Genomic DNA, 12,922 nt, shown 5'->3' on the forward strand with positions numbered 1-12,922 from the left:
TACATACTAAGCAATGCTAGATGAGGAACTACACATGGGCCGATCGGCGATATCTTCCTGCTGGGTCGAACTGGCTGAAGCTCGGCGGCACCAGCAACGAACGTATACTTCAGTCTCGAGCCTACGGAGGGGGCCAAGGTCTTGAGGATGCTATGGATGATGGTAGCATTGTCAATAGTGAGATCGGGTTTAGTCCGGTATTGCCATTCCTGCAGATTTTGGAACATACTTGTATGAACGTATAGAGTTACGCGTAGAAGATACTTGCATGATACAAATTCCTTTCAAAAACCACTTTCGCTCTTTTCTCGTCGTCTGTTAGCATGAGCATCAAGCAATCTAACATCCCGCCGCAGCGCTATCCGCAATGAGAATGACAAGACGAGTGGGTATCCCATCAATTCCAATTCCCAACAAACCCATATACTCCCGAAAACAAGAACGCCCATAACACCCCCCACCCAAGCAGACCTCACTTCTTCCCATCCAAATACCCCACCACATCCCCCGCCCTCTCCAACCTCGCCCTCGTCTCAGGTAACCCCTTATTCAACCTCTGCAGCCCTATAACCGCCCTCTCCCAATTCCTCTCAACCTCATCTTGTCTCTGCAACGCCTCCACACCCGCTACTTCCCCATCCCCATTCGCAGTAGCAGCAGCATCCGTCTCCATACTCTCTTGCAGCGCCGCCCACACCCTCTCCTCCTCCTCCCACCCCTTCATCCACGTCTCCGCCGCAACCTTCGGCGTTGTCCTCCGTTGCTGACTTATCTTCGCAATGAGCGCATCGCGTTTCGCCACAGTAGCAGATAACTGACTCCGCAGTTTATCATCGAAAGGTTTGTATTCCACCGTCTCGACCATGCTCTCTCCTTCCCCTTCCCCTTCCCCTCTTCCTCCCCCTCCTCCAATCCCGTTCCCATCCCCAACCCCATCCATCCCCTCCCCATCCCCACTCTCCACAACATCAATCCCATTGATACTAACATTATGCCTTATCCCCTGCAGCACTTTCGCCACGAAAATCTCAACGAGGTCCTCGACGGAGCGCCGTAGTTCGTCTGGCGCATCGCCGTTTGTAGCGCTGGAGGGCACGGGCGGGAGGTGCAAGTCGAGTTTCTGGCGCGCGGCGGTGCGGATTTGCGATGTGAGGAAGGTTAGGTCGGAGGGGGATTGGAGTTCAATTTTGCGGTGGGAGGTGTCCATTTTGCGGTGGTATGGCGGGCGTGGTAGTAGGTGAGGTTTGGTGTTGCGCGGGCGCGCTGTAGCGGGGTTTGTAGGGTGAGTGCGCGCTTGTAGTTGATTGTACGATTGGCGCGGAAGATTGTTTTGGGGCTGTTCTGGGTAGTAACAGTGTGTTGTGTCGTGGAATGCGGGTCGTCGTTGTGGTGGTCGACTTTGTTATGGTTCTTGTTTGCGAACGCGGAACGCGGACCGCGCGCGTCTTCGCCGGCTTATCAGCCCGCCTTATCGGGGCCGAGGTGTGGGGCTGCTGCATCACTCGAAGCTGCACTCGAACAACGCAGTCGATACAGTTGGATAGAGGATAATATATCGTTAAATGTGGATTGTTTGATTTGAGATACGTCCTTATAGATAATTCCTAAACCCCATGAGCAGCGAGTGAGCGCGTGCCTTAACGTCATAACCCACCCAGTCCAGTCTCATGATATACAGCCCTCAACCCAAACGCCCATGATTCCATACCGAACGCCTATCCCAACCCATATAAACATGACTTCAATACCGCGTAATCCATAAAATGCCAAAGCATATGCACATCCAATATCAGGCGCCAGTTCTTAGGAGAATTAGAGTACCACACAATGTGTAGAGAGCTTTGCAGGATGTAGAGAGCTTTGTACAGTTACACGGCTCTCTACATCCTGCAAGACCCACTACAGTTTGTGTAGTGCCCCAATCTCCTGACAACTTGCGCTTGTATCATGCCCGCGCGTCTCCGCACAGGCACTCCACTCCATCTCACCCACCTAGCCAATCTCTTATGACGGGAACATATTCCGAACCTCCTCATCCGTAACAATAATGTCCTTCACAGGATCCTGTCGTCTCTCAAGATCATCGAAGTGGTAGTCGACGTAGGAAGGAAGGAACATCTCTGTCGCACACATCGTCATTAGCCCAGTTCCACATCGTCCAGCCCGTACCCCAAACCCTCTAAACTCTACCGCTAAAAGAAGAAGAGAGAAAAGAGAAGAGGGAAAACAACATACCCATATTCCAATCAAACCCCTGACTAGCCTTGACACACGTAATCAGCCTAAGCCCCTCCCCCTCCTCTTCTCCCACATTAATAACAGTATGTTCCTGCCGCGAAAACGTCTCGCTCATCAGACTCTGCCTGCGCGCGCCGCTTAGGGAACTGCTCTGGGGGCTACCAGACGACGAGGAAGGCGTGGAGCCATAACTACCACTACCGCCCGCACTCCCATACGAGTAGCGGTTCGACGACGGCGTGAAGTTGTAGGTATAGGTATTCGGTGTCGAAGGCGTGGACGCCGCGAACGAGGATGACGACGAGGACGAGTGGTGGTGGTGGTGAGAAGAAGACGCAGGGCCCTTGCCCTTACGCTTTGGTATCGCGATGGCGGTTGAGGATGACGACATGGTGAGATAGGTTGCTGGGTAGATAGATGGAGTGGTAGGTAGGTAGGTAATGGAGATAAGGACTAAGAAGACCAGACCAGCAGAACAGCCGTTACTCAGTCAATCAAACATACAATTACCCGAAAGACCAGAGAACAAGAAGAAGAGAGGAAGAACAACGAGGAGTAACAGTCATACCCTCGGACACCCCAACCCGCCGTCCGCGGTATAGCCCGCACCGCCCAGTCCAAGTCCGCATCGCGTCTGCCTGACTCCTCTCCACCGCAGACCCCGGACTCGCAACCGATCGACAAGGGCGGACGCAAGTGTGTAGCGCTGTGATTGGCTGCCTACCTACATTCCGACATTCCGCTCACGCCTCACTGTATCGGCGTGGGGCACGTGTGACAGGCACCCGCTCCGCACCTGGCCTGGCACCCACGCACCTTGGTGTCTTGCTTGCGTCTTGCGTCTTGCGTGTGCATGAGGCGGCCACGGGTGTGTTGCGTGGTTGCCATCTCGCATGATGCATGCATGCGTTAGACACCCTACCTAGGTACTGTAGGGAAGGATAGCTGTTATCTATCTGCTTATCTATCTTGATGGATGAGGGTATGGAGTGTTAAAGCCGACGACATCCGGCGTAGTTTCCGCTGGAGAGATCGAGTGCGTTCATCATTCTGGCTATTATCCGATTGCACATGCTAAAGTTACGACTGCGATTGCGAATATGTGGGGGAGAATCAGGTCATTCGGGTACTGGACGAGACAGGTGACGTAGCGACGAGGGTGCCGTTATCGCCTGTCGGTCCGTACCTGACGTGCACATCGAAAACAACGCATGCATATTCCATGCAGCACTGAGCTGTTCATCAAGGTAGTATTCTTGACAACATCACTTTCGCGTACATCACACACACAAGAACCACACATAAAAGTATCAAAATGACGAGCTACGAACGCTCAATTCCATTGGGGACAAGGATAAACCACACAACCAGCCCACTCTGCATCAGTCGCAACCGCGCAGATTGCTTCCAAAAACACCATCCATCGCATACTCGCATACGCGTTTCCTGTATATCGTACAAAACCAACTGTGGATATCGCTCGTGTGTTCGCTCGCAAGTAAAATAGGACTCTGATGAAAACTGCCAATCAAAACAGCAGCGAGGTAGGAACTTCGGATGCCTGCCGACGAACTCGTATTAGTAGCGAGAGACTTTGAAAAGTTAAAAAGAAAAAGCACATGAACAACAAAAAGGACTGCATAACCTCCATAATAAACAGAGCGCGCTAGAAACCAAAACAAAACAAAACCATCACAGCAGAACAACCACCAAAAGGAAGTAAACTGCGAAAAACGGAATCAGACATGTCCACCGTATCCTCAGCAGCAGCCCAAACCAGTCCTTTCACCGGGGGTGGGGGGTATCCTCGAAAATATAGGAGATGCGCCCAATATACGCCTGTACTCCGGGCTGATGACTAGATGATTCGTAGAGACGGGCTTTTTGTTCCGCGTTGTTGTTGGGTAGTAATGAGAAAGGAATCGGGAAATGAGTGTAGGTAGATGGTGTCGGGGCGTCAAACAGCAGGAAAGACGTAGTAATAATCGGGGGTATCGTATCTTTTTCGTGACGTGGTGTACGCAATGTCGCGCGCAGGGAGGAGACGAATCTACCATCCCTTCTTACGTGCAAATCGCTTGTTGAGGAGGACCAGTACCTTGGTCACGTTGAACTGGACATATTCGAGGTCCAGATCTTCTTGGTTGTCCTTTTGCATCTCCAGCAGATCGTCGAGCTTGAGGTCGAGCTCGAGAAGACCGCGATTCCGCCCTTTGTAGTGGAGGGAGATGACAAAGGTGCCGGGGAGCGGGCTTGTGAAGTTGAAGTAAATGTTGGCTCTCCTATTCTCCGGGACATTGCTCTTCTGGATCACGCCTTCTCGCTCGAGCTGCTGGTGGGTGAATTTGTAGGGTCCGAGGACTTGGTGTTTTTGCTGTTTCCTTGTCTTGCCTTCAGATTGACTTCGGACGTTGTGGAGGTACGACTTGTACGTGTCAAGCTGGCTGACCAGGAAGCCATTGTGATCGCGGATGGTGCGGAACACTTCCTCGAGCTTCCGTGTTTCTTCGATGACCTTTTCCTTCATGGAGCCCAAGTGCACCAGCTCTTGTTCGACTTCGTCGCGGAGTAACGAGAAGCCGTCTTCCTTGTCAATCACGCCAAGATCCTGCAGTTGGCTGAGCAGCTCCATGCTACGGATACCCTTCTTGACCATGACAGAGTCGTTCTTGGTCGTGGCAGCTGCTTCCGCAATCCTGTCGAGGCGCAATGGCCGTCGCGTGATGGAAGTGTTGGAAGGAAGCGAACGAAGGATCATGACGAATGTCGACTTGGCTTCCATGAAGAAGATCTCTTCCTGCGTAATGTCGAGCGCTGCGGTCAGATCGTCAAGCGGCGTTTCCCATTTGCTGAATAGCGGGAGATTGATGGCTCTGTTCTCTTTTCGGGGAAGCTGTGCTGGAGCGGATCCGAGCTCGTTGAGAATGACACCTAGATGCGAGCTGTCTTCTTTGGCCTGGTTTTGTTAGTACGGCAATGCGCATGGATGTGTGATTGCTTACCAGTTCAGCTGCATGTCGCTCCAAGAGCGAGTGCGTCGCATACACTTCGTTCAGGGTAATCGAGAGCTCTAGATCCTTCTTAGACAGAGCAACGTAGTTGTCCATCTCGAGAGTATCGTAAAAGTCCTGTACCTCGCACAGGTCCAACAGAAACTTGTTGATTCGCTCTTTGTTCTGGTGGATGAATGGCTGCAGCTTGACCATGTAGGGCTCCTTGGCATACGATGGCTTGTTTGCGAGATTCTGCAGCATCTTGGCGATGTACGTTAGTGTCCGCTTGGGGTTCTCTGCTGGCAGCACATCGATGAGCATGTACGATCTTGGGGTGACGATGGCGGGGTTGATGAAGCGCAGGAAGAAGAAGCCTCCGATGAGAGTGCAAATGGTCTGGTCCTGGGCATCAGGGTACTTTCGTCTCGACAGACTTCGAATCTGCTTGCATATCCATCGGATGCCGTATGGCGTCTCCTCGAGGCCTTTGATGATGGTTGTGAGGAAGTTGTTGGCAATCTCCATGAGCATGTTGACTCGCGGTGTGATGATGTTCTGTACCGTCTCGTTCTCGGCAGCCTGCTCTGCGGTAACGCCCTTGGGCAGGTTCGCGGGAAGGGTTCCTTGTATCTCAAGCTCAGTGACCATCTTCTCGTATACCTTGAGCGGGTTAATCTCAAGATCGAGGTCCTTCAGCTCGATGAGCGAGTTGATGCTGTCCTGCAAGACGACCTTCAGGTAGCTCTGACCGGGTCCTCGGCGGGTGTATGTGGTCATCATACGCGAGACTGGTGTGTTGGCACGTAAGAGCGAGCTGTAGTCTGGGGTGTTGTCGAATTGATACGTGAGTACAGACTGAGCGAGGTTAGTTGCGGTGCGCAAAGCTGGAGGCGCAACCTACCTGGAACATGGTCAAGAGCAAGTGCTCTTCGCGGCTCTCATACTGGTTTCCGTAGATTGTGAACATGACAGTCTGTAGTAGGGCATCGATCTCGGCCATGGAGACGAGTCGACACAGATGGGCAATATGGCGTGGCTCGGATTGGAGGAGAAAGAGCAGGTTGCCGTACTTCTGCGTCTTCTCGTCGTTGGGAAAGAAGCCTTCCTGGAGTTCGAGGCCGTCTCCCAGGTGGTCGGCGACTTCATTCTGCTGCAGGATAGTCAGTACAGGCGCGGGGTGTAAGCAGCGTTGAGCGCACCTCTTCCAATGCCATGCGGTTCTGGATCAGCAAGGCTATTCGCGAGTCGAGATAACGCACATCCTTTTCCAGGACGAAGTTCTTCTTGGACTGCGACGAGATCTTGGCCTTGAGTTCGCGGAGTATCTTCTGAGCTGCGAGGGTTAGTTCATTGTAGTATATTGTAAGGCAATGGCGGCGTACCTCGGGCCAGGTCATCTTCAATCTCGAGCTCCTTGTCTTTGGCGGACATGGACAGGTACAGGGCTGTGACGGAGTAGCGCTTCGACTGGCGCACCGAGCGCGAGCCATCGTGCGACGACATTGTGTTCTGGCGCGAGACGGGGACAAACGACGACGAGGACGACGTCGAGGCGCGCGAGGGGGCATGCAGCATAGAGACGGCCATGGCTGGTCGGGGGTGTCGCGGCGAGGGCGACGGGCAGGGCGGAGACGGAGACTTTGTTTCTTTGTGTGCGCGGTCGCGGTCGGGCGGGTTGGGTCAATCAGCGACGGCGACGGGGATTGCAGCGACTACGACGGGGGAATTGCAGCGGGAGGGCCCGTCCAGCGAGAGGTCGCGGGTGGTGCAGACTGCAGCGCAGGGCCGTGGTGTGCAGGCAGCGTGTTGGTTGGATTAATTTAGGGGGTGCCTCAGTCACCGGGAGTCGCGACGAGGGCGAGGGGTAGCTCAGACGGTGAGTGGTGGGAGACAATGGGCAGGCTGCGACATTCCAGATGGCGCGACTTCCGCTTCAGATGCAGATGGCAGGAGCGACCGCGACAGTGGCAGTGACGGTGACAGCAACGGCGGGGGTGGGGGATACTTGGTGCGGGAGGGGAGAGTGAAAGTGACTTGCAGGCAGTGTCTACCTAGTACGGTAGAGGAGGAGTATGGTCTGAATGGGTGTTTCAGTGTCTTGCAGAGTGGAGAGGGCCAAGCATGTGGAGGCCGCAGGTGGGACGTCAAACGAGGCAGGGGCAAACGGCCACCCACCAGGCTGCGCGCCAGATAGCAAGGCGATGGAGTCGGCATGGGTGCGAAACCGTCGTCAGCTGCTCGCCTGCCCCTGAACCACCACCTCGACGTGCCTGAAGCAGCAACGTGGTCCGCGCCCAACCGACCAAGCTGGTTCCTGGCTAAGCCCGACTAGCACACGTCAAGCCCGACGCTCTTTACATTGACTTGTAGCCTGCATCTCATCACATGGTCAACATTTGAATATCCCCGACCTTTAGCCCATCCACCCGCGTGAATAACCCGTGGACTTGTGCAGTACCGGAGGCCTTCGCTGCCGACAGCTTAGCAACTTAGCAACGCCTGTGGCGGCGGGCTGCACGAGATGTGGAGGTGGCCAGAGCGCCGTCTTGACGCTTGTTGCTGGCCTGCCTTACTGCCCGCACAAGTGTACTAGGAAAATTGCCCAGCCCAGCATGCAGTCCGCCCGTCGTCGATGGACAAGGGCATGCCATCGCAAAGTCCGACCCGCCGCCATCGAATCCTACAACAAGACATGATTACTCTGCATAGATACCGTACATACACTGTCATACAGCATTGTATTCCGTCGTCGATCAACCCATCACCATCTCATCTCGGTCCGATGATCTCTACCATTTGTCCGCCCGCTGCAAAATAGTTTCGAAACATACGTGGCGCACAGTGCTGCACAACGACGACTATCGCAATGTAATGCTCCAACATCGCTGATAGCCATGTCGTCCTAGCGCCGACGTGGATGATCAAATACCGCCATACCAATACAATGCGCCACACGCCTTTCATCGCCGCGGAACAACTGCCCAAACCGTACTTGCACTTGCTTGCACAGTGGTCTATAAATGACTCCGTCACATTCCCGCCGCCGTCCATCACCTGCAGCATTCTCATCACGCCATTGCCCCGCTCCGCGTCGCTTCCTTCAGAACTGGAGATTTGAACTGATCCTGCCAGTGCCTGCGACTCATGTCACATGCTTTGGATAGAGTACTTTGGTAGCCGCTACTGGCTGGCGGGAGACAGCATATCCGGGCCTCGTTTACCGTTTACAGTTTACAGTTTACCATTAGATGACCACAAAGCAAAAAGACCCGAAGAAAATATTGGGGCCAAGGTGAAGCGCCAATGGAGCCGAATCTCCAATATCTCTAGTGAGCTGCGCTGCAATGCACACCTCACACCCTCTTTCCCATGACTATGCGCCGCGCCGTGCCGGACAATAGAGTGAACGCCTGCGAACCATATAGTACAGCACTTTACACACATCCATCTTGTACAGTACGCGACGCCAGAAGAAGGCCAGGGAAAAAAAAACTGCAGTAATAACGAGAAAAAACGGGAAACCGAGAAACCGAAGACTCCACACTTTGCATGCCCATCTCCTCGGTCAGACTCGCTGTGCGGGAGCATACGGTACCTGGACACCTTGACGCGCCTTGCGCTGCTGCTCCGCCTGCAAATAGGCCCGTGCGCCCGCGAAAACCATGGGCGATCATGGCGCCGTGGCCGCCAAACTCCTCCACCTCGCATGCACGCGCGCCTGCATGTGCCCTGCGAGTCAAGCGACCTTTTCAGCCCGCCCGTCAGCGCACCACGGCTGCGAGGAGCACATTCACCCCGAAATAGCTGCTTGCGTTAGCCTCGTCATCTCTCACCAACTGCAGGCAAACCCGCGCGCGCGCGCCTCAGGAACCGGCCAAGGCACCGGATAATGCGTGGGTAAAAAGACGTTTCTGACATGTTTCCGTCCGAAAGCATGTCCTGGAAATTTCCGAACGGGGTGAGAGTTTCTTCGCCCCATGCGCCCGTCTTGCCCGTTTGAGCATGTAGACGTCACGGTGCAGACAGTCGCGATATTGCATCGCGGGCGGGAATTTGAGAAAGAGAAAGAGGACTTACACTGAAGCTGCCGCAGCCCACTCACGCGTAGACAGCATATTCCTGAGCTGAGGGGTCGACGTGACCATCTTTAGCTCCGCACCAACGATAAGCACGATAACGAGGAGCCGTCCGAGCAAGCTGGGGACTATCGCAAACGCCATGAGGGGTAGTACCAGGGTTAGTGGAAACCATATTGCTGACTGATCTTGGCCGGCAGCCGGAGCTGCCGTGCTGGGAGCAGGAGAAGAAGAGGAGGAGGAAGAAGGAACTTTCCGCGGAAGAGTCACTAGGTCGGCGTCTTCCTCGAGAAATTGGGATTCCTCCTCATTAATCGGGTCATGCTCATCCATCCACTCGCGATAGGCTGTGATATCCTCCGCAGACGCGGGATCGAGACTTTTGGAGAGCTTGCTAAACGAAGATAAAGCCTTGTCTGTACCGAGTCAGCGGAACACTCTTGATCGGTAGCAGCGACGATCCCCATGTTGACATGGCGTTCCGACTCGTTGCTTCTGGCTTAGCCACAACTTACTGTATTGCTCTAGCTTCTGGTAGATGCGCCCCAGGAGTTCGGTCCTCTTGAAGTGCATTTCACTTCCGTAGCGTGCGTCACCCCGCCGCGACGCAGGGTACGCGTACCCTGACGCATCTCGAGGCGACATCTGGGCTATGCATTCGTCTAGGTGACGCAGCTCTTCTTCGAGTTCGCACGTTTCGTCTTGGAGATGTAACAAGACGCGGTGGTTTAGATGCTCAAACTTTCGGTACATGGGCACAAGATTCTTCCGGCCATGGGAGCTGGGCTGAGTCGATCCGCTAAGCTCGTTGGCGAGGAGTTCATATCCCACCACCGTTTGTCGGGTCTGATTGGGCAGTGGAGCGTGCTGTTGATAGAGTGGCGGCTGCCCTGGATGTGGGGTGAGAGGTGGCGGCACGTGCTGGAGCTGGCCGTCAGGTGGCCGTATCGATAGTGGATGCGCATGCGCTGCTTCCGGAGACTGATGAGGCGCATATCCTATGGCTAGCGGAGCTGGGAACGAAGGCATCGGCGCCCATGCTGGTGGGGAACTGATTGCCGCAGGCACTGGAGCCGGAGATGCACCAGAATAACCTTGCTGGTTGTACATCGGCATCGGTGGATAACCGTAGGGGTGTTGCTCTGCCCCATATTGGTAGTCTCCGTACGGCTGTGGCCTTTGGAAGATGTGGCTAGCAAGTTCGCGTTCCTGCTGCTTGAGACGTCTGGCGTGCGGATCACTCTGATGAGACGTCGCCGACGGAGCTCGAGGAGGGGTCGTTACTGCCGGCTGTTTGTTGGGCATCTGGTTTCCTTGATTAACTTCCTCATCGCTCTCTGACCCACTTTCACTCTCCTCTTCACTGCCCTCTTCTTGGTTGGCTTCGACGTCATCTCCAGGGCCATGCACAAAGCTACTGGCGTACAACGGCTTCTTGAATGATCGATATTCCTGGTTGGGTTGGTGTGATGATGTCTGGAGGGACCGCCGCGTGGAGGCTGGTGAAGTCATGGCGGAGTCAGGATGCTGTGAGTCTGCTGCCACGGATGATCGGCCATCGTCATGCTGAGTGTCACCTGACGACGATGACGATGACGAGGCAATAGTCGATGGAGGCATAGCCTCAAGGTCCGTAGGCGTAGGACTTCCAGGCGTGTCTTCAGACTGTAGAAACTGAAACACTCCTGCCTGGGCGGCGTCCATGTTGTTGAATGTGATGCTTTGCATCGCCGTTGGCGCGGGCGTACTCTGGCTTTCTTCAGATTCTTGGTACTCGGCGACTTGGCTATAACCGCCGTACGGCCTCTGCATCAGCGTGGAGTTACTGCCACCTGAAGCATCTGACTGTTGCGTCACACTCGAGACCAGAGAGGGATCAGACATGTTGGCCATATTCCCAGCATGCCGTTGCAGAGAGCTGTGTTTACCACGTGCGTGTGAGCGTTTCGCGACGTCGTCGCCAGTATGCCTGCGGCGCAGAACCCGCGGATCGACCGGAGTACCAACGGCAGAGCTCCCTCGTCGTCTTGATCGTGTGCTGACCTTGCTCTTGCTTTCTCTTATTTGACCGAGCCGGGGCATGTAGCCGACGTTACTACCCTCCTCATCCAACTCTTCCTGTTTGGCCTGTGAACTCGATCCAGTAGTGTCGGTATGATGTGAGTCGCGTCTTAGAAGCTTCTTCAGAGTGTTGCGAGGCTGTTTAGATCTCTGCTCGCTCTCGTCATGGTCGTCGCCGCGTGGCGGTGAGGCCGAAGGTGGGGAACTCTTGGTGCCCGAACTGGTGCGTGATGGACGACGTCTAGTGTGTGGTGCGCTAGTAGCTGAACTCGTGCCTATGTCATGGAGGCCGTCGTAGTGGTATTTCGGATTGCCTGTAGCAGGACTGCGCTGTCGAGGAGGTGAGCCAGCGCCCTCAAAGGCTGCTGCTGCTGTATGATCCGACTAAGTATCGGAAGTATCTACGTCAGTTTCCAAAAGCAATCTGGTAGTTCAGGGCAGAGAGAGAGAGGCAAAGAGCGTGTTTATATTGTCTACCCACCATGCTACGTATTGTTTACAGGGTCCAGCTGTGTAAGCAGAGAGGGGGCGATGGCGCGGTGCGGGGGAGTGTAGGTAATGGGGTGTGCGGGAAAAAGATGAATATAGACAGTGGGTGACGTTTCCGTGCGAATTCCTTGCATGCTGAAGCGATTACAAGCACACGTTGTACGACTCTAGAGGCTGAACGGCACAAGGCTCGCAAATCGTGTGGATGTCGTGGTACGCCTCAAGGCCTGCTGAATCTGTACCCTGGTGTAAGCCATAATCACGGGCGATGCGGGTATAGTTTGGAATGGGGGAGACAAAGAGAACGCATGTTGAACTGGAAGAAGCAACGACGCGAGGAATATTGCAGCCAGTCAGTCACCGCCTTGCGCATGCATGCGCAGTTAACGTTGGCAGAGCTGACCGGGTGTGCACCGGAAGTGCCGCGCGTGTACCCAATGACGTCCCGTTGAGCCCGTCAAGCGACGATACCCCACTATGTGGGCCCCCCATCACCGCGTGCCCTCTCTTCCTCCACGCTTCCACAGTCTGTCTAATCCGTCGACCCGCATCGTGATGATGCTATCGCATACCAAACTCTGTCCAGTGGTGAAGCAACTTCTCTATTGTCCCGGCGCGGTTCGTCAATCCGTTAACAAGCCCATGGTCCTCCGCTGCTCACTCACTGCCACGTCAACAAGCTACTGCAACCCCGAACCAGGATTGTCGAGGTGAGCAGTGCAGTTCTGCTATCTGGTTCACTCCACTTGCTCGCTCTCGCGTTTCACCGCGACATCCTTCCCCGTGCTGGGTATCCTGGCAAAGATCAGGCTTGGGATTCTAGAAGTCAGGCTTACTCCACGCCAAGTTTCAACTTGTCGAGGCGAGTAGATTCGGAGACGGACGAACTCATGCATGACGTCTTTGGCGTTTCGACGGTATGTCGATTTTACGACAGCGAAAATAGCCATGGGTTGAGGACTTCGTCTGGTACTTTTGATGCACGTTGTGTGTGAATCGATGCGCAGCTGCTGATGGCAGTCCACGGTGGAGCGAGTGATGATCCCCTCGCCCATGTCCAACTCT

At 54.6% G+C, this 12,922-nt stretch overlaps 1 protein-coding gene across 1 annotated transcript; it reads right to left on the reverse strand.

Annotated features, from left to right (window-relative positions):
- Positions 1-4,288: 4,288 nt before the first annotated feature.
- J4E90_010589 (uncharacterized protein) lies at positions 4,289-6,818 on the reverse strand (the record flags this gene model as incomplete). Its single annotated transcript, XM_051440101.1, has 5 exons — positions 4,289-5,194; positions 5,241-6,086; positions 6,133-6,381; positions 6,431-6,564; positions 6,614-6,818. The coding sequence occupies 5 exons, from the start codon at positions 6,816-6,818 to the stop codon at positions 4,289-4,291; spliced, it is 2,340 nt and encodes a 779-aa protein (XP_051285998.1).
- Between the last annotated feature and the right edge of the window lie 6,104 nt (positions 6,819-12,922).

Source organism: Alternaria incomplexa, assembly GCF_024043165.1.
Source record: "Alternaria incomplexa strain BMP 0042 chromosome Unknown scaffold_24, whole genome shotgun sequence".
Taxonomy (NCBI): domain Eukaryota; kingdom Fungi; phylum Ascomycota; class Dothideomycetes; order Pleosporales; family Pleosporaceae; genus Alternaria; species Alternaria incomplexa.